The sequence below is a fragment of the Trypanosoma rangeli genome (genome assembly GCF_003719475.1).
Source record: "Trypanosoma rangeli strain AM80 chromosome Unknown Tra_15.4_contig_00017, whole genome shotgun sequence".
Taxonomy (NCBI): domain Eukaryota; phylum Euglenozoa; class Kinetoplastea; order Trypanosomatida; family Trypanosomatidae; genus Trypanosoma; species Trypanosoma rangeli.
Window position 1 is genome coordinate 1 of NW_021705761.1, and position 17,349 is coordinate 17,349.

General features: G+C 48.3%; 10 protein-coding genes across 10 annotated transcripts, besides 15 other annotated features; all 10 read right to left on the reverse strand.

Annotated features, from left to right (window-relative positions):
- The first annotated feature begins 246 nt into the window (after positions 1–246).
- Positions 247–263: a microsatellite.
- Positions 264–604: 341 nt separating this feature from the next.
- On the reverse strand, positions 605–1,393 carry TraAM80_00883 (uncharacterized protein; the record flags this gene model as incomplete). The annotated part of the gene is made up of 1 exon (XM_029377941.1): positions 605–1,393. One exon carries the CDS (start codon positions 1,391–1,393, stop codon positions 605–607), a length of 789 nt encoding a protein of 262 aa, XP_029242165.1.
- A 305-nt stretch (positions 1,394–1,698) lies between these two features.
- Positions 1,699–1,769: a microsatellite.
- Positions 1,770–1,830: 61 nt separating this feature from the next.
- Positions 1,831–1,875: a sequence feature (A-rich).
- Positions 1,876–1,883: 8 nt separating this feature from the next.
- Positions 1,884–1,911: a microsatellite.
- Positions 1,912–1,966: 55 nt separating this feature from the next.
- On the reverse strand, positions 1,967–4,171 carry TraAM80_00884 (putative SET and MYND domain-containing protein 1; the record flags this gene model as incomplete). Its single annotated transcript, XM_029377942.1, has 1 exon — positions 1,967–4,171. The coding sequence occupies one exon, from the start codon at positions 4,169–4,171 to the stop codon at positions 1,967–1,969; it is 2,205 nt and encodes a 734-aa protein (XP_029242166.1).
- A 42-nt stretch (positions 4,172–4,213) lies between these two features.
- Positions 4,214–4,264: a sequence feature (A-rich).
- Positions 4,265–4,362: 98 nt separating this feature from the next.
- Positions 4,363–4,384: a microsatellite.
- A 307-nt stretch (positions 4,385–4,691) lies between these two features.
- Positions 4,692–4,717: a microsatellite.
- A 203-nt stretch (positions 4,718–4,920) lies between these two features.
- Positions 4,921–5,529, reverse strand: TraAM80_00885 (uncharacterized protein; the record flags this gene model as incomplete). The annotated part of the gene is made up of 1 exon (XM_029377943.1): positions 4,921–5,529. The coding sequence occupies one exon, from the start codon at positions 5,527–5,529 to the stop codon at positions 4,921–4,923; it is 609 nt and encodes a 202-aa protein (XP_029242167.1).
- Positions 5,530–5,700: 171 nt separating this feature from the next.
- Positions 5,701–5,762: a sequence feature (A-rich).
- A 680-nt stretch (positions 5,763–6,442) lies between these two features.
- TraAM80_00886 (putative tubulin tyrosine ligase) lies at positions 6,443–8,416 on the reverse strand (the record flags this gene model as incomplete). The annotated part of the gene is made up of 1 exon (XM_029377944.1): positions 6,443–8,416. One exon carries the CDS (start codon positions 8,414–8,416, stop codon positions 6,443–6,445), a length of 1,974 nt encoding a protein of 657 aa, XP_029242168.1.
- A 66-nt stretch (positions 8,417–8,482) lies between these two features.
- Positions 8,483–8,534: a microsatellite.
- A 99-nt stretch (positions 8,535–8,633) lies between these two features.
- Positions 8,634–8,666: a microsatellite.
- A 1,016-nt stretch (positions 8,667–9,682) lies between these two features.
- Positions 9,683–9,736: a sequence feature (A-rich).
- A 40-nt stretch (positions 9,737–9,776) lies between these two features.
- On the reverse strand, positions 9,777–10,646 carry TraAM80_00887 (putative NIMA-related kinase; the record flags this gene model as incomplete). The annotated part of the gene is made up of 1 exon (XM_029377945.1): positions 9,777–10,646. One exon carries the CDS (start codon positions 10,644–10,646, stop codon positions 9,777–9,779), a length of 870 nt encoding a protein of 289 aa, XP_029242169.1.
- A 109-nt stretch (positions 10,647–10,755) lies between these two features.
- TraAM80_00888 (putative NIMA-related kinase) lies at positions 10,756–11,205 on the reverse strand (the record flags this gene model as incomplete). Its single annotated transcript, XM_029377946.1, has 1 exon — positions 10,756–11,205. The coding sequence occupies one exon, from the start codon at positions 11,203–11,205 to the stop codon at positions 10,756–10,758; it is 450 nt and encodes a 149-aa protein (XP_029242170.1).
- Positions 11,206–11,329: 124 nt separating this feature from the next.
- Positions 11,330–11,352: a microsatellite.
- An 81-nt stretch (positions 11,353–11,433) lies between these two features.
- On the reverse strand, positions 11,434–13,713 carry TraAM80_00889 (putative DNA replication factor; the record flags this gene model as incomplete). Its single annotated transcript, XM_029377947.1, has 1 exon — positions 11,434–13,713. One exon carries the CDS (start codon positions 13,711–13,713, stop codon positions 11,434–11,436), a length of 2,280 nt encoding a protein of 759 aa, XP_029242171.1.
- A 256-nt stretch (positions 13,714–13,969) lies between these two features.
- Positions 13,970–14,009: a sequence feature (GA-rich).
- A 157-nt stretch (positions 14,010–14,166) lies between these two features.
- TraAM80_00890 (uncharacterized protein) lies at positions 14,167–14,493 on the reverse strand (the record flags this gene model as incomplete). Its single annotated transcript, XM_029377948.1, has 1 exon — positions 14,167–14,493. The coding sequence occupies one exon, from the start codon at positions 14,491–14,493 to the stop codon at positions 14,167–14,169; it is 327 nt and encodes a 108-aa protein (XP_029242172.1).
- Positions 14,494–14,783: 290 nt separating this feature from the next.
- Positions 14,784–14,823: a microsatellite.
- A 17-nt stretch (positions 14,824–14,840) lies between these two features.
- Positions 14,841–15,557, reverse strand: TraAM80_00891 (uncharacterized protein; the record flags this gene model as incomplete). Its single annotated transcript, XM_029377949.1, has 1 exon — positions 14,841–15,557. One exon carries the CDS (start codon positions 15,555–15,557, stop codon positions 14,841–14,843), a length of 717 nt encoding a protein of 238 aa, XP_029242173.1.
- A 510-nt stretch (positions 15,558–16,067) lies between these two features.
- Positions 16,068–17,123, reverse strand: TraAM80_00892 (putative meiotic recombination protein DMC1; the record flags this gene model as incomplete). The annotated part of the gene is made up of 1 exon (XM_029377950.1): positions 16,068–17,123. One exon carries the CDS (start codon positions 17,121–17,123, stop codon positions 16,068–16,070), a length of 1,056 nt encoding a protein of 351 aa, XP_029242174.1.
- Positions 17,124–17,222: 99 nt separating this feature from the next.
- Positions 17,223–17,257: a microsatellite.
- The last annotated feature ends 92 nt before the right edge of the window (positions 17,258–17,349 follow it).

Consider the following 17,349-nt stretch of genomic DNA (forward strand, 5'->3'; position numbering starts at 1 on the left):
TAAAAATATATGAAACGCCTGGATTGAAGTGCGGGTAGTGTTACGTATATACAGATGTACACAATAAGTATGTAATTTGGTAAGCGGGAAAAGTCAGAGAAAAATAGTGGGAGTTCCTGGGAAAACTCAAACCAACAACAAAAAGTGGACAAGGAAATTCAACTAAACATCAAAACTATGAGACGTTTATTGCCTCCGTCTTCTTTCACCTCTCATCCCGTTCTTCTTCCGTGCATTTCCTGCTCGTTTTTTTTTTTTTTTTTAGGGGGGAATATTGTCTCCACGCGGACACGGACACACTCACACAGTCTCGCTCCCAGAGTGTCCTTGAAAATTTCCCCCACTTGCCTGTTTGTATGTGTGTGTGTATAGACAATGTGTATACGCAGGTGTTCATCCTTTTGTCTCATTCGTTAAAATCTCTCCGGTGCAATCACTTTTCCGCTGCCACCACCACCCTTGTGATCTCCTCACCCATCTGCGTCCACATCGCGTGCATTTGCCTCCAAGAAAGAAAAGGCAGCGGAAGGAAGAATGGTTGTAAGGAAAGTAAAAGAGGAACAGCTCGACCAGATGATGGGATGCCCATGCACGTGGACGATGGCTACCATTCCAAATCCGGTACACCCCTCACCCCACCACCCCAGATGAAGGAAAGGTCCTCCTGTGGCTCTTGAATAGGCTTGGGCTCTGAAATACCGCAGGCCCCCCATACGCTGTCACGGAACGCCACGGATTCATCCGTTTTTACTGTCAATGACGGAATGTTGACCTGCCTCGCAGAGTCTGTGGGCTGGCAAAGGCCGTTCGTGTGCGTTTTTGTCACTGAAGTCACCGCCGGTGTCGTAATGTTTACACCTGTTCCTGTTGTTGTCGCACCAAAACCCAACAATGGCGTCAGAAGAGCGTTGTTTGTCGCCATGTTTTGCAATGGCGTGGCCAACGTAACAGCTGGGGGAGTGGTGTGAGAAAAGGGGCACTCGCTGCTCAAGCATCCCACTGCCGAACGGAAGAACATACACTCCACGTAGCCACGCTTTGCGTTTGCCAGCAACGTGTCCCACTTGGAGCTCGTCGTCGTCCCGCGCATACAGTAGAGCTGCATCATGGACCAGAACACAGCGGGTTCACCCACCAAAAAGAGAAGACCACCAATGCGAAGCTGCTCATTCTCCCCCAGTTCTATCAGCTGCTGCTGAAGTGCCTCCTCTGTCAATAACCGTGGAAGAAGAATCGTCGACGATGAAAAACGGAGGTGAACTATATGCCTCTGATATCCTTCAGCAACGTTGTACGGTTTTATGTCGAACTCTCCGTTCAAAGCTGCCTTCAATATAACGTGTCGCTCCTTCTGCAGCTGTAGTTGTTGAGGCCCAATAAAGGCCTGAGTCATTTGGGGCTCATCAACGGCAACGCGCTCGGCATCATGGGAGAAGCGGCACGAAGATCCCCACGTGCAGCGACCTCGAGCAAAGTGGCGGCATACTCGCTGACTTTTTCGGGGCTGCAGACGGTACGCTTGAACGCAAATTATCCGTGATAATTTGTGTCATGGTATCTCAACACCACAAAATACTTCAGCAGAGCTTTAAAATACCAACTAGAGAGTGTCGACTAAACTGCCAGGACGCAAGAAAAGAAAACGACAGCCACCAAAATACAAAAGGCGTAAAATCCCACACCACCAACACGCAGAGTAATAAGCAAGAAAACAAATAAAAAACAACAACAGAAACTCACATACAGCCACGCACATCGATACAAACAAATTACTACACGTTTACCTCCCACTGCCTAACTACACCTGAAGTGAGCATCAGTAACAAGACGAAGGAACCAGCAAGGAAGAAAAAGCAAAAAGCAAAACAAAAACAAGTCAACGGATATATATATATATATATATATATATATGGTTTGAGCATCTTCCTTGTCATGCGTATTTCTTGTCCTAGCGCATGGTTTTCTCCTAACCGGAAACCTTCTGCTGCGGTTGTTGTTGTCGCTGACGGCATTGCAGAGCCTTCAGCTGAGCTTTAAGGCAGCGTTCAGAAGCCCCCTGACACATCCCGTATCGCAGCAAAATAACACATGCCGTCCATGCATTTAGTGCTGCCTCAATGTTTCCCGCCTTCTCACGAAGTGCGGCGTAATACTCCAAGAGAGAGACCAAAAGTGTAGCATGCGGATGTAGCAACGAATGTGTAGTGAGGCGCTCCTGCCACGGTTGCCGCGTCCCGCCACGCCGACGGTTACTGCCACTCTCCAATAGTCGATCGCCCAGATCGTCAGAAAGCACACCAGTAGGTGTCTCACTACGAAGAAGCTCCGTGGTAAACCAGTTAGGCAGGACAAAGACTATCTCTGCCAGCTTCTGCAACAGTTCACAGATAAATACCAACACAGACTCCGTAGTGTCAACGTTGAACTGAGAAAAGTTGGACTTAGTGACCGCCGCCATTTGCAGTGCTCGAAGCAGAAAGAGGTGGTGAAGTGGAACAATCCTGCTTTTTGCTTCACCATGCAACACCTCCGTAAGTTGTTGCACTTCTGCATTCAGCGCCAGAGCATCCAGGCTTCCCATGTCTGTGGTATTCAACTCTTCTCGAAACACTGCCTCGTCGTGGATGGCATCCAGGACATGGGCGTCATCGTAGCGGTATGACTTCCCGAGCTCCCTCAAGCCGTGCACCGAGGGATGCAAACTCAACATCCACAGCGTCCACTCCGCCCCGTGGCCCTTTGGACACATGACTACTCTTTCTTCGCGTGACTCACTTGAGGCAAGCATCATCCGCGTTGTATCGAACCCTGTGGTACACTGCTCGCAAGCACATGAAAAAAAAAATTTGCCTCGCAACTGCTTCTGCCTATCCTCCCTTGGAAGAAACGTTGGCAAATACGCAATCGTAATGCGCTCCCCAATCGCGATCGTACGCGTGGCCCGCAACTCGGCGAAAACAGTGCTCTCTGGAGCGCATCCATGGCGAAACACTAACACTGCATTGGGCTGACAACTGTGCTCAATCAACGAAATTCCTCCAAAAATGCTCAGTCGTGCCTCAAGAGGGGCAAAACAAAGACCGTTTGCCACGTCGTAAACGTTGTCTTCCTCAGCCAAGATGCCCCCACCGTAGCTCATGGCATTAGTTATAAGGGCTACAAAAAATAAAAGCACGCGCTCCTCACTCGCCACCACTGATGAAAGTGAGAACGGAAGACTCATCCACAAGAAGTGTGCTAGATCAGACAATTTTGAAAGGAATGTGGGATCAGCATCTTCCACCGGGCAGCCAAGTTCCTCCCATCGCTGCGCAAACTCATCTCGCTTCTCACCAAACACCAACTCCGTTAACCATTCATAGAATGGGCGAATAAGACGTGTATCCCACCCTTGTGCCGCAAAGACATTGGACTGATGCAAAACCACATTCATGGCATCCCGAATAGCTGGCGGAAGACACTCCACATAACAATCTCCCTCGTATGTTGTCGTAGGAGAAGTAAAGAGCGGGGTTTCCACCATGATGGTGTCACCGCGGTGAACAACATGCATGGAGACAAGTACACGGCCTACACTCGGTTCGGGGCTCTTCATGACGACAACATCTCCGCCCACAGCTCGACGACACAATTCAGCTGTTTGCGGTCTCCTATACGGTAAAAAACACGAGTGTAACAAAAGTCCTGGTTGAGGGCTAACCCGCGTCAAACGTGACGGAGCCGGTCGCTCCCTGTACTCCGCGACAGCGCCGTTCATCTCCTCCCAGCACACAACCTGTCGTGTGATGGCTTCCTCAAACACTACCCGTGTCTTTCCTGTGGCAGGGAGATTTGAGCACAAAGTGTCGGAAAAAGGTTCATAAAATGCATCCAGTTTTGTGTCATCTTCCTCCAAGGCTGCCTCCTCTTCGGGCAATGCAGCCTGCACCCATGCTCGCACCTCTGGTGGAAACAAAGTCAACTCCAAATGTCTTCGATGCTCCCGAATAACACGGCTATGATGCTCCAACTCGTCGATAAGCATCTGCCGCTTGGACTCTAACGTGCGCCACTCACGATAAAAGCGATCAAGAAGAGCACTCAATTGTATGTTCAGCAAAGCGAGATTGGCATACGCTGCCCGCTCATCCCTCAGGTGCTGCTCCAAGGAGGTGCTCCGCCGATCCACCATATGACTGCCTCCCCAAACGGCGGCAAAAAGTAAGAACGCGTGAAAAACAAATAGACAAGAAGATCAAAAGAAGAGAATGAAAAAAAAAAAAAATCGCCACAATGCATCAAGAGCGAGGCAATGCCATGCCATGCCATGCCCTCCCCTCCACATCCCCTCACTGCCGCTCAGAGCACCACCCCCTCCCTGACAAAAAAAAAAAAAAAAAAAAAAGGGCTCACGACTTGCAACGTAAAGTGCTTGGGCCAAGAAAAAAAAGGAAAAAGAAGTGTGACTCGTTCATCTCTGGCGTGCTCGCTATGGGTCCGTGAAAATATATATTTCGTGTTCGCCCATTCTTTGCTGTTGTTGTTACTGCTTCTCTCGTAACACACAAAACAATAAAAGAAATAAGCAGAAGAGAGAAAAAAAACTGAGTCCTGAGCCATCGCCTCCCCTACCCCCATATACAAACACCAAAAATAATGCGCACAATAGAAGGGAAAGAGGATAGGGGAAGGGCGACGCGTTCCTCCAAAGGTATATATATATATACATATTATATATGTGTTGTTCTTTTTTTTCCTCGTTCAGGCTCTCTTAGCGTGCAAGTAATCAAAACTAGCAATTATTCTTCTTATCAAATTAGATTTTTATCGTCTTCTTCACGCTTTGGCGCATGAAGTCACATCGTTGCCGATTCCCCCCGCCCCCTGTTTTTGTTGTTGCCACCCAGCTCTTCCTTTGCAAGTCCCGCCTCAGCCTCGGAGTTACCAGGTTCTGGCGTTACTAATGTCCTTCCTCACAACAACGTGGGCGCCATTGCTGGTAGAGGTTGCCCCCTGCTCCTCCTTAAGGTTCAGCTTGAGTCCCTTCTTCTCCTTTCGGCTGTTGCTGAAAAACTGGCCAAGTTTGCGACTTAGCTCCTCATCCACGTTCACCTGCGGATGTCGCTGCTGCGGTGGCGACGGGTTCCTGCGCGACTTCGGCTGTTCCTCTACACGCTGAAACCCCATCTCCTTATCGATAAGCTTCTGCTTCTCGGTGTTCATGGGCGCGGCAGTAGGCACGACCTGCTTGTTTTTGTTAGCCGCAGCTTTACGCTGCACCTTCTCGAGCGACACCGGCCTGACGTCGCGTATGTCGGCGCGCATGGAGGTGGTGCTGCGTGCGACCTCTCGGGCAATAAGCGCCTCCATATCACGGTCAAGTGCCGCGTCGTTGCGGCGAGGCGGCTTCGGCGCCTTATGCGCACGTGACCTGGGCTGCTGAGGGGCCGCCACTGCCACAACCTCCAACCTGGTGATGCTCTGAAACATATAGTACACCACCAACAGCCCCGCCAGAGCTACACCAATGGCAACAAAGTAGTCAAGCATGGCGCTGTATGCAACGACAAGTTCGCTATTTCGCTTTGCCCACACACAAAACAGGTCCAAGGGCACCAAAAAAGGATATTTTATCCTCAGCAGAACGCAGAAACGCTCAAAAGTGTTAAAGATTCAAACAGAATAAAAAGGGGAATTAAAAATAAATAGAAGCGTACTCACAGACAAAGGAAGAAAGATACATGTAGGGACCACAGGGAAAATAGAAGAGAACAAAGAGACAAGATACCACCACCACGAGAACGGTTCACGATCGTGTGAGAAAGCGCATATACGGTGATGCGTAGAAAAACAAAAGGGGACCTGAAAGGCGTGGGTGCTGTTTAGTTCGGTCTAGCAAGAAAGAAAGAAAACGCATACATAATTCCCACCTTCAGGGACTCTTCTCCGCTTGGCTACCACCAACAGAACGAACTAAAAAGGGGGACCAAATGAGTTAATTTATGAAAAAAGTTGTTGTGGAATGTCATCAAAACCACGCTGGAGAGCAATTTCACACCTGTAGAGAGAGGCGATTAAAACCAAATGAAGAAAGAAATAGCAAGATGTTTTGCTTTGAAAATCAAACAAAGGTTCTCGTACCTCTCCTTCTCCTCCACTCCCTCTCTCTCACACACACAGATATACATCACCTTCAATTTGAATACCAGTGAGTGTAGCACGAGGCACGGTCTCATCCACACTATTTCACGCATTTTACCCCTTCCCCCCCCCCGTGCGCATCTCCCTTCTATTCGGTTTGCATGAGAAACTCGACTATTTCATCCTGGTATCTCTGTTTTGTTTTTGTTGTTGCAGCTTGCGCCTCCAGTTCCAAAATTCTGCTGGTTGTTTCCCGTGGTCATTCACTGTCCCACAGAAAAAAAAAAAAAAGCAAATAATAATAATACCCGGGACAGTCCCTTCAGTCGTTTGCTTTTGCCTGCATCCGGACAGCCGAGGCGAGAAGATAATTATTTCTGAGAACACCATGCGTAAAGTAAGGCAAATAGGACAGTACATTCTCTGCTGTGGGAAAAATTCGGCGAAATCCTCCAGCGCATGCCAACTCCTCCTCCGCCTCAACCAAGAGAAGATATTCACCCGGGGAGAGGACCGAGTCAGGGTCTCTGGGGTCATTAAAGCGGGTAAGCAGGGGTTTCCGAATCAGCTCCGCATCCTGGTGCGGATGTCGACCAAACCGATAACGCGTCTCGTGGCGATCTGAAGGCTCCTCTCCAAAGTTTGGTGGTGTAGGCCCAGAAGCGTTGCGTTGATGTGGAATCACGCGAATAAGCGTCAGTAAATGGGCTAGCATGCGGGACTTGACCGCCTTATCAAGGGGGGTTCCTGTGGCCAAGGATGGCATGATATTCACCTCAATAAGTCTTACATTGTATTGTTTATCTGCCATTAAATCCAGACCGTACATCTCAAAACATCCCCGCCCTGCTTTATCACTGCACTCCTTGCGAATGCGTTCCACGACATCGTTCTCAATACTAAGAAAAGCCTTAATGACGGCATCTTCGCAACCACGCATGATTAGTTCCCATGCAAGCTTTCCATCCTTCTGATTTTCCATTAGGTATTGGCGTAGATCAGAGAGACACCATTTTATATCTACGGGATCATCCGTTTGGTACTCCTTGCCACGGCTCGCTCGGTTCAGCTCGGCCATCTTGTTCACAGAGTAGTTGGTCAAGTGAACATGAATATTGTCCAAATCCTTGTCCATTCCAGGGTACTTTTGCGCGGCAAATCGCACCAAACCCTCATCAAAGAGAAAAATGCGAAGAGGATCAAACGACGTCACAACACAGTACAGTCGGAGATCAAACTTTCTTCCGTAAATAAGCATAGGGTTACCCAGATAGCGTTGGCATACCATTTGGCTACTTCCTGTTGGCATGGGCGGCATTCCATGGTAAAGACGAATTCCACGTCCACAACTAGAAGCACTAGGCTTTACTATCAAAATCAGCGGATCCTCACTTGTATCAGGTTGCCTTTTAACGTAATCCTCAAGTGCTGACCATTGTTTGGGGATTAAAAATGATGCGGGAATGATATCAAAGGCATCGACTCCAAAATAACGCTGCATCTTCCCAATATTGAGGGCCAAACTATCTTTTCTACCAATGCCCCATGTTCCTGGAAAATGGTTAACTTTCTGGTATGGACCGAGATGAGATAACGTGTAAGGTGTTGCCCGCTTCGCCCATATGACATTAAAGAGTTCATTGGAAGGCGTGTACTGCATCCCCGCCACCTCAAAGGCATCGATAACCACCTTGAAGGCCACGGCGCCGGGACCGAGCTTGTACAGGCACATGCGGTTAAGATTATTTTTCTGTACGGAGAGATTCCCCAATTTGTAATTGGGACGATCACTACCATGATACGCAAGGTTTAACTGAAGAGGTGTTCGAGCGTCACCAGAGTTTCCGCCTCCACGATTGTTGTGGCGTATAGGGAAAAAAAGACTGGGTGCCGAGAACGGGTACAAAGGCTTAACCAGGGTATACTGTGTCTTTTCTGTTGCCACTTTATGCGCGCTTCCAGGTTCTTCGCGTGGTGTGAGGTGGGGGGAAGTTGCGTCACCGAATGAAGAGGCTACGGAAAACACAATGCCATTGCTACGACGGGGGAGTAGAGATGTGCGTGGCAGCCTTACCCGCTCCAAAGTCTGTGGCACATGCTTGGGGTTGGAGGGGTCCTCGTTGTTTATGTCCGGCACAAACTTACCCACAACAAGGCGTTGATGACGAGGAAGAAAGTACGTTGTTTCGGCGGTCATCACATCCGTGTCGTCACGTCCATCATGCTGTAGAAATCCAAGAGACTGTGGGTAGAATGTGGGGAGATTGTGAGGAGGTGCGAGAATCTTGCCTGCCATTTATCAGAAGTCACACACTCTCTCTCTCTCTTTGATCTATGTACAGCCTTACCTTCTCCTTCCCTAACACACACGCACACGCACACGCACACGCACACACACACACACACACACACACCTGTGACAAAATATAACGTATAAACAGAGCGCAACCATACCAAAAACAAAACAAAAACACGCACGCAAAGGCCAAGAGTGTCAACCACAGAGAAGAAGCTGGATGTGTGCATGCATGCATACACACATGCATACTGTTTTCCTACCGAACCTGTGCACCCCCAAAGACATGACTGTGTCAGAGTTTCATATACAAACTAAGAAAATATCAACAGACTGAAGAAAAGTAAAGAACTGGTCTTCAGTTCTACTTCCCCCATGCACATATAAATGCATACACATGTATGTATATGCACTGCACTTATGTGTTGAAGTCCATACATCTTACTTCGCAAAACAGCAACCACAGAAAAACACGGGAAGAGAGGGGGAACACAAGCGGCAGGATAGTTGATTGTCCCTTTTCCGCACCAAGCATATGGCTCCAGAGACCTACATACGTGGCATACGTATTCATTGAATCCCTTTGCCCGCTCTCCGAGATGCATGGAAAGGAAGAAAAAAAACAAAAAAGGCTCACATCCCCCTGACAAAAAGAAAAAAAAAAACAGGAAAGACGTACAGGCATAAACACCAAGAGGTATTAAGAAGAATGATGTTTCCCCCGTCGCTTCTACTGCATTACGGGTAACAAGCAAAGAGGTATCAAGAGCAAAAATATGATGCCCTTGGGCGCAAAAAGAAAAACACAGGTGACATCTAGTTCGCAAACAAAAAAAAAAAAACATTGAACGTCATTGCAAATATCCACAAAAACAAATGCAGATAAAATCACAAACACATAAAATTGTATAAGTGGAAAGGCAGAAGATGGACGGCGTCCCCGCCAGTCTCACCACTTTCTCTTTTTACTTCTTTCCTTGCTTCTCCTCACCCCACGTGCTTTTCTTGCCCCACGAAGAGTCTTAAAAGGCTCGGAGGAGCAATAAGTCCCACAACATATGTGGCGGCGTGGCCCCTCTACAGTGCAGAGAGGCCCCGTAGAAATGAATGAAGGGCGGCAGTGCCAGGGGCCACAACGCCGCCTTCATTAATAAGCATGCCGAAGAGAAGCATCAGAAAAGAAACCGGGACTCTGTCCCACTGTTTCCACTTCCCCTCGTCAGAACTTCATTTCTTTTTTTAAAGTAAATGGGGGGTGGGAAAAGCGAAACAAACACAAGAAACAGCAACAGTTTCATAACAGACCAGAAAAAAAAAAAGGCTAATGGTTAAAAAACAACAACAACTTTACACTGTCATTTTACATGCCACATGCTCGTTGAAAGTCGGAAATCCATATATCGCGCTCCTCTGCAGACTTTGCCATGGCAATTATCTTTTGACCATTGGTGAACCAAATGACCAGCTGATTGGGGTTAGAGCGACAGTAGGCCTCCGGCACCGGAAATATATCATTGACTGTCTCCAGACTGGCAGACTTTGGAGAGACACCGTCCTTCTCGGGGTTTTCGCTGAGGGAAATACGCAGCTGCCCATTTTTAATAGAAAAGAATCGCTTTTTCCATTTCATATCTGAACTATACTTTAAAAGATATCCTTCACGCAGCACATCGGTACTTACTAAACCTGGTTGAACGGCATTTGGGGACGGCGTTTTCACCCGTGCCTCTGAAAGCTGCTTAAGGATGCGCTCCTTGTCGTGTTTCTCAATGACTTCGGAGTTTCGCACAATTTCTTCAAATATATTAGCCACATACTTCAAGAGCTCCGTTTGCAACAACTGTGTGGTGGTAGGGCGTGCCGCGGGATCCTTTGAGAGCAAAGGATCCATAAGTCCCTTCATTCCATCAGACACGGCGCAGCTAAAAGGGTCATACTTACCATACAGCACCTGCTGCATGATTTCACGTTGAGACGGACCTTTGAAAGGGCGGTGCAGAGTCAAAAGTTCATACAGAATAACCCCAAGTGACCACATATCAGCCTTTTTGCTGTACCTTTTTCTCTCCCAAAGTTCTGGTGCGAGATAGTACGGGGTCCCGCAAAACGAGGAGCCAACGTCTAGCGAAACAGAATCTGTATACTGCTTAGAGAAACCAAAGTCACCCAGTTTGATAATACCAGTTGGCATCAAAAATATATTGGCGCTTTTTAAATCTCGATGCATCATTTTCCTGCTGTGCACCTCGTCCAATGCGAGGACAATTTGATAGAATAAGAGACCTGCTTCATGTTCCTTAAATGGCAGCCGTTCCTTGAGACGCTGCTTGATTTGCTTATTAAGATCGCCGCCACTGCCGAACTCCATGATTAGTAGCAGCTTTATCTTCTGACTTCAGATCATCGTAGTGCTTGACAATGCCAAAGTGGTCACAAGCAGCCAGGCAGTGAACCTCGCTCCGTGCATATGCCGCCTGCTTCTCATCATTTAACATAATAAACTTCGCCACTACCTTTTGCTTATCGGACCCTCGCAGGGCAACAAACGCTGCCGTCGTTGCATTGCGCCCCACAATATGCATTAATATATACAAGTGCGCGCGGGGGTCCTTCATGACATCCTCAGGGACTTCTTCCCCCTCCGGAAGGTCAAGCACCTTCCTCACCGCATCCGGCCTGGCCTCCTGGCAGTACTTCTCCATCTCTTCTTCCGATGTGAATAGCACATTTGGGAAAAACTGGGCGTAGTGCCGCAGCAACTGAGAGTCGTGGCTGTCGTTGCTAGGCATTTCAAATAATAATGTACTGCTTAATAAAGGAGGAAGAGAGAAGCAATAAAAAAAAAAAGACGATGACGGAGATCAGTAAAACTAATACACAACAATACAGAGGAGGAGGTAACCCCAATGATTAACACACACACACACACACACACAGGGAGCGAGGGCAAACTTACTCCTTCTGGCATTGCAGCTCGTGTCAAAATGGAACACCAAATAAAATGTGCTCAAAACGCGTCAAAAGCGAAAAACCAGACTATTCATGATTTCATCTGCATCGCGGCGTCTGGAACTCTTCTTAAGGGGAGATTGCATCAGTGAGCTGGGTGTGTACTGAATCACTGTTTGTACACTCGAAAACGGAGAGGACACCTCCACTTCCAACCGTCGTGCACTACGCAAGACCGCTTCGCTCGGTACTGATCCTTCCCTTTCAGGGTTGCTGCTCTGCTGCGAAGGCAACATCGCCCCCTCCGACGGGGCCTTCAGCTTCTCCAACCATGTTGCTGCCACTGCGTCTTCGGAGGAGGAATGGGCGCTGCCGCAGTTTGAAAAAACATCCACAATTGCCCGAAGCACCCAGCGTTGCCTTTGCACCCCCTCCAAACTTGGATCGAGAAAATAGTCTTCCAGAGACTTGGAGCTTGTGTATACCTCCGGACCAAGAGACTCCAAAGGACACTTTAGACTATGGGCGCTTTGCTCCATCAGAAAAATAGCTAACGCCGCATCCTCCTCTGTGCAGACATGTTCCAGGTGCAATTTTGCATGCGCTTGCGTTATTCTCACAAGGGACTCCAGCAGACGTATGGTGACTGGCACACAGTCAGCAAGAAGAGGTGAAGTCCCTCGTCGATGTTGCAGATCGTAGTACGTCTTGATAAGCTCCGCTGCCTGATCCGAAAGTAAAGGACCCTCGTGTTGTGCATAGTGAGAATGGATCCACCGCAAGTAGCGGCTAATGTCCTCTTGCGAAAGAACAGATGGTGGTTGTTGCCCAGCTTGTGAGCAGGTAAGAATGTGTGTGGCAACACGACTGTCGACTTCCAACGAGGGCTTATCCCATAGCAAGAAAATAAAATCAAAACGACTAAGCAAGGGTCCACCCACGCCAATTTCTGTCCCCCCGTGCCGTTTCGGAGGAGGATTACACGCTGAAATGACAGAGCAAGAGGTTCGGAGTTTGGTTACCATCCCCGCCTTGGCCACTGAAATGGTTTGTTGCTCCATGGCCTCATGAAGGGAAGCTCTATCCGCCGAAGACACGGTTCGTAGCTCGTCGATCACACAAACACCACCGTCACTAAGTACCAAGGCACCCGGTTCCAAAACCCATTCGCCATTTTCCTTCGCTGCAGCCACTGTTAGCCCGGCGGAGGTACTCCCGATCCCTGTGGTGGATGTACTCCGCGGCGCAATCATGGCGGCAAACCGCAGCAATTGCGACTTCCCTGTCGATGGATCACCCACGAAGAGACAATGAATTGTGGATCGTATGGGCATACGTGACTTGCCTGTGGTGCAAGTCCCTCCTACCACCGCAAGGATTAAAGCCATACGGGGGGCAAACAATCCTGCAAGATGTGGACACACAGAAGTGACCAAGGCAGTGCTTCTGCGTAGTTTATCCTTGCAGAAGGAGGAAAAAAATGATTCAGGGCTAAAAGCAGATCCTTCCATTGAATCAGGTGGTTTACGTCGTGGTACGGCAGCTATTTTACCAGGGCCTCCTTCCCGGTAAGACTCTACCGAACTGATGTTAAGTGCCCACACTGTAGGTTCAATAACTGGCCGACTGTTGGGATACGTGGCACGCCACTTTGGAAACAAAATGCCAATAACCTCTACCAACTGGCCCACTGTGCATTTCATCGTCAGCTCATCTTCAAGAGTCACAAGAAGGGTACGGGGGAGGCGACCCGAGAGACTGGAACGCTGCTGCAAACGACACTCTGCGTAGTCCATCCAAACCTGACCAACAGGTTGCAATTCCCCACCTCCACACCCCTTGCGTTCGCAACGCCCTCTTGGCTTGGAGGCACGATCAAAAGGGCTAGACGCCACCTCAACCGTGTCTCCACACTTGGTGCATTTCAGTTTATGAACAAATGGTACTACACGTTTGGCATTCATTCGTACTATAGTTCCACAGAGACTGACAAGCACCCCACGAGGTGGTGGCATAGACGGTGGCGGCGCGCCCACGGTGGGCAGATGCGTTAATCGTGGGGAAAGCTCGGCTGGGTTAAGAGACCGCCCAGCACTCTTGCAAATTTCTCCACACACCTGGCGTAGGCCTTCTATAAGTGTCATCGTCTGGAAAAAGAGAATATCAGTCAGGTTTGGGCACATGTCAAGAAGATGCATGCAATCAATTTCTTGCGTCCAGAGAGATCGCGTCATGAGAGACTCCGTCGAAGATGTTGAGGTCAAACATTGCGGGGGTGTACAACACTCCAGGACGAAGGAGCGAAGCTTCTGCAACAGCTGCTCCTCCACCAAGACCTCATCCGCCATATATACACACAGATGTATAAAGTTGACGCCCCTGATGTAACTACTTATGTTTTGTATAAAATGCACTCCTCACCCCGTGTCTGTTGTCCCAGCAGTAATATCAACACACAGCAAAAAGAACAGCAAGAAAAGCAATTACTGCACACATTACCGTCTTCAACAAAAACGAGGAGGCCACATGAGGCCATGCCACGAAAGAAAGAAAACCGGAAACCCCAATAAATAACAAGGGGCCAAACAAACGCTCTGACTCAGTAAAAAAAAAAAAAAAATATGTGAAGAACCAAAAAAAACAATCCCCCCAATGTTGCTGCTTTTATATATTGACATATATGCATTGCCCTTATTTATTTATTTTTTGTTTCCGCCTTTTCCGCCGCATGCGTTGGGCTGACTCACCTTAATGCATTTCAGCCCCAACCCAGATGGGGAAATAAACACAAAACAACAACTTCATGGCCGAAGAAGGTAATTATAGTACGCTTCCCAGTCCTCATCCTGACTTTCTTCAAATAACGACATCAGCAGCTCGTTCCTAATCTCCTCTTCAATATCAAGAAGAAGCTCCATCACGGCAGGATCACCCACATCACACTGAAACTCTTTGCTAATAGCAACGTAGGCGTCCTTCACCGAGCCGTTGTCCTCGGTAGACCCTGCGCGGCACTCGCCTAGCTCAGCTTGCCGCAACCTATTTCGTTGTAGAACATTCTGCTGCAGCATCCGTTGCTTAATCTCATGTCGTTTGGAATGCAGCAACTTGACACTCGTTTGGCGCATTGGTTACCAGCACCACTACATTGACAACTTTCAAAGGAGGATTATCACCCTTTCCTCAGCTTGCAGCGTGTAAGAATACATGTAGTAGAAATCAAAATAAATAAATCAATAGCAATAACAGAGAGAGGGAGCAAGAATAAAAATGGGAAACAGAAACGGAATTGGCGATAAAAATTATAAGGGTAAATCTCTGAACACATCAACATAACCACGCTACAGAGCTGTGGTTCCTCCTTATTTCACTTATTTATTCCTCTCGTTGTCAGGCCCCAGAGCGTATAAAAAAAACAAACAACAACAACAACAACAACAACAACAACAACAACAACAGAGCACGTTACCAACATCTACTTTACATGAGCGTCTTCAACGTACATAGTAGCAAATAAATGATCATCCGGCTGAACCCCGCCCTTGCAGCGCACACGCACAGACTGGCGCAACGCGATGCTTCCAAAGAGACTGTCTTTCGTGTGCTGCACCTGTCTTTTTAAGGGGCATATAGTGCGCGAGCGGGCAAGCGATAATCGCTGCTGGGCGTCAACGTAAACTTCACCAGCATGGCCATATGGGCTCTCTTGTAGACCTAAGGCTCCATGAATATGATGCATCCTGCAACTGCGGCCTAGTTTCACTTTGTCCCGAATGGAGTCTTTTATTAGACCTTCAAGGTCTCGCTCCCTCGGCCAATTGATGCCCAAGGCAGGCGTGGCATCCACAGCGCATCGAGCGCAGGTTGTAAACATAGACGCTAACTTTTCCTCATCCCACGTGTTGCCCTTTTGATGTACGACCTCCTTCACCTCCTCTGAAATACGGTTTCGGTCGTGCCAGAGACAATCCACGGAGACAAAGCACGAGCCGTGATCTGGTGCAATGACATTCGGCCCACCCCTCCACGTTTCCCGAAAGGCGGGAAGTATTCGTCGTTGTGGGTCTTGGTACCCCTCACTGAGCGGTGGATGCAAAGATGTATTACTATCCCGAGGGGCACTTACCTCCCCTTGTTGTCCGGCGATGTAACGATTCACCGTCTCAATGGCCTTTACAATGGAAGGCGACATCTCTCAGAAGACTGCAATGCTGTCTCTGTCTGTCACCGCGTGCCGTCTTTCTGATGGTGGAGGGCAATAGCTTGTGAAGAAGACAGCCCAAGCACCCACTTTCCCAAAGAAAAGAGGAAACGGCAGGCACACAGTCGCGTATAGAAACAGCAACACAGTCAATCCCAGCGGCCGGAAGCACACAATACCCACAGTAAATGCGTTGCCCTTCATAAGCCGTGATACACATGCACGCATAAAAATAAAGAATGAACGAAATAGATTCACCCGCGACTCCTCTGTCTCTTTTTTTTTTCCTCTTTTAAATGTTTGACTCATTTCCCTCCTATGCCCTCCCCACACCAACACACACCCGCAGACAAAAAAAAACATCTTACAAACAATAACAAAAACAATAATGGCACTAATAGCCCAGTTATTGATGGTTGAAATAAAAACAAGAAATAATAAATGGCACTCTGAAAAGGGAGGAAACATAATAATAATTCATAGTCATCTCTGGCACCCAAACTACTCACGAGCATCGACGATGCCTTGTTCGGAAATACTGAAAACACACTCAACCTCCGGCAGGGATGGACTGTCGTAGATCTTGCAGATGCGCTGATCCCCTCGGCCCTTGCGGAGAGACAATCGTGTTGTGGAGGCGTGTGCAAGAATGTGCCCACCAACCGGTTTTTTGGGGTCAGCGACAAACATCGATGCACCACCAGGGTCTGCCACAACCTGGTTTGTAATATACACTGCTACATTAAACTCTTCGGCTAGTTTTATCAAATGGCTCATCATTTTTGCGAGCTTCTGCTGCCGTTCCGCCAGCTCGCCTCGACCAGAAAAGTCAACGCGAAACAGAGCTGTAATGCTGTCCACAACGAGTAAGCCAAACTGATCCTCCGCCATCTTTGCGGCCACCATAGAGAGCAAATGCATCTGGTGCTCATGAGTGTAGGCCCGTGCCACGAGAATGTTATTGAGCACTGCGTCCGCATCAAGACCAAAACGAGAAGCAATGGGCTTAATGCGTTCTGGACGAAAGGTCGCCTCTGTATCCACGTATATTGCCTTCCCATTACCCCCGCCCATTGAGGTAGGCATCTGACAGGTCACACACAGTGTGTGTGCGATCTGAGTTTTTCCTGTGCGAAACTCACCAAAGGCCTCTGTAATGGACATGCTCTCAATACCTCCACCCAATAATTGATCAAGAGCGGTGCTTCCAGTCGTCATGCGCGTCACTTTGCCGCGCTGCTGTAGAAACGTGGCTCCATTTGTAAACCCACAGTCAAGAAGCTTTCGGGCCGCCTCTATGATTTTCTCCACCTTGGCGTCGGAAAGACCCTTGATAAGTGCCAAGTCTTTCCGACACTGCATGTGAATCCCTGTAACCGTGAAAATACCTGCCTGCCGCAACTTAACGATGTCGGCCGCGGCAACACCCTGCTCTGTAAGACGATCCACCTCCACAATCACATGTGCTGCATCTTCCTGACATGTTGACGTATCCGAGCAGTGCGCCGCATCTTTTGCGATATCACTCTTGTTTGAACGTGTGCCTGAGTGTTGCATCTTCCCTTTGTGCCTTGTGTTGTGGCGACTGCTCTCTTCACGTGCTGTGTGGAGTGTACATCCCAACCGTGCGGTGCGGCAAAAGAAAAATATATTTCAAACAAAAAACAAACAACAACAACAAACAAGAGCAAAAGTGCCAGTAGTCACACAACGTCCAAGAAAAAAATAAACAACACACACAATTCTTCATTTATTATTCCTGTCTTCTTATATATATATATAT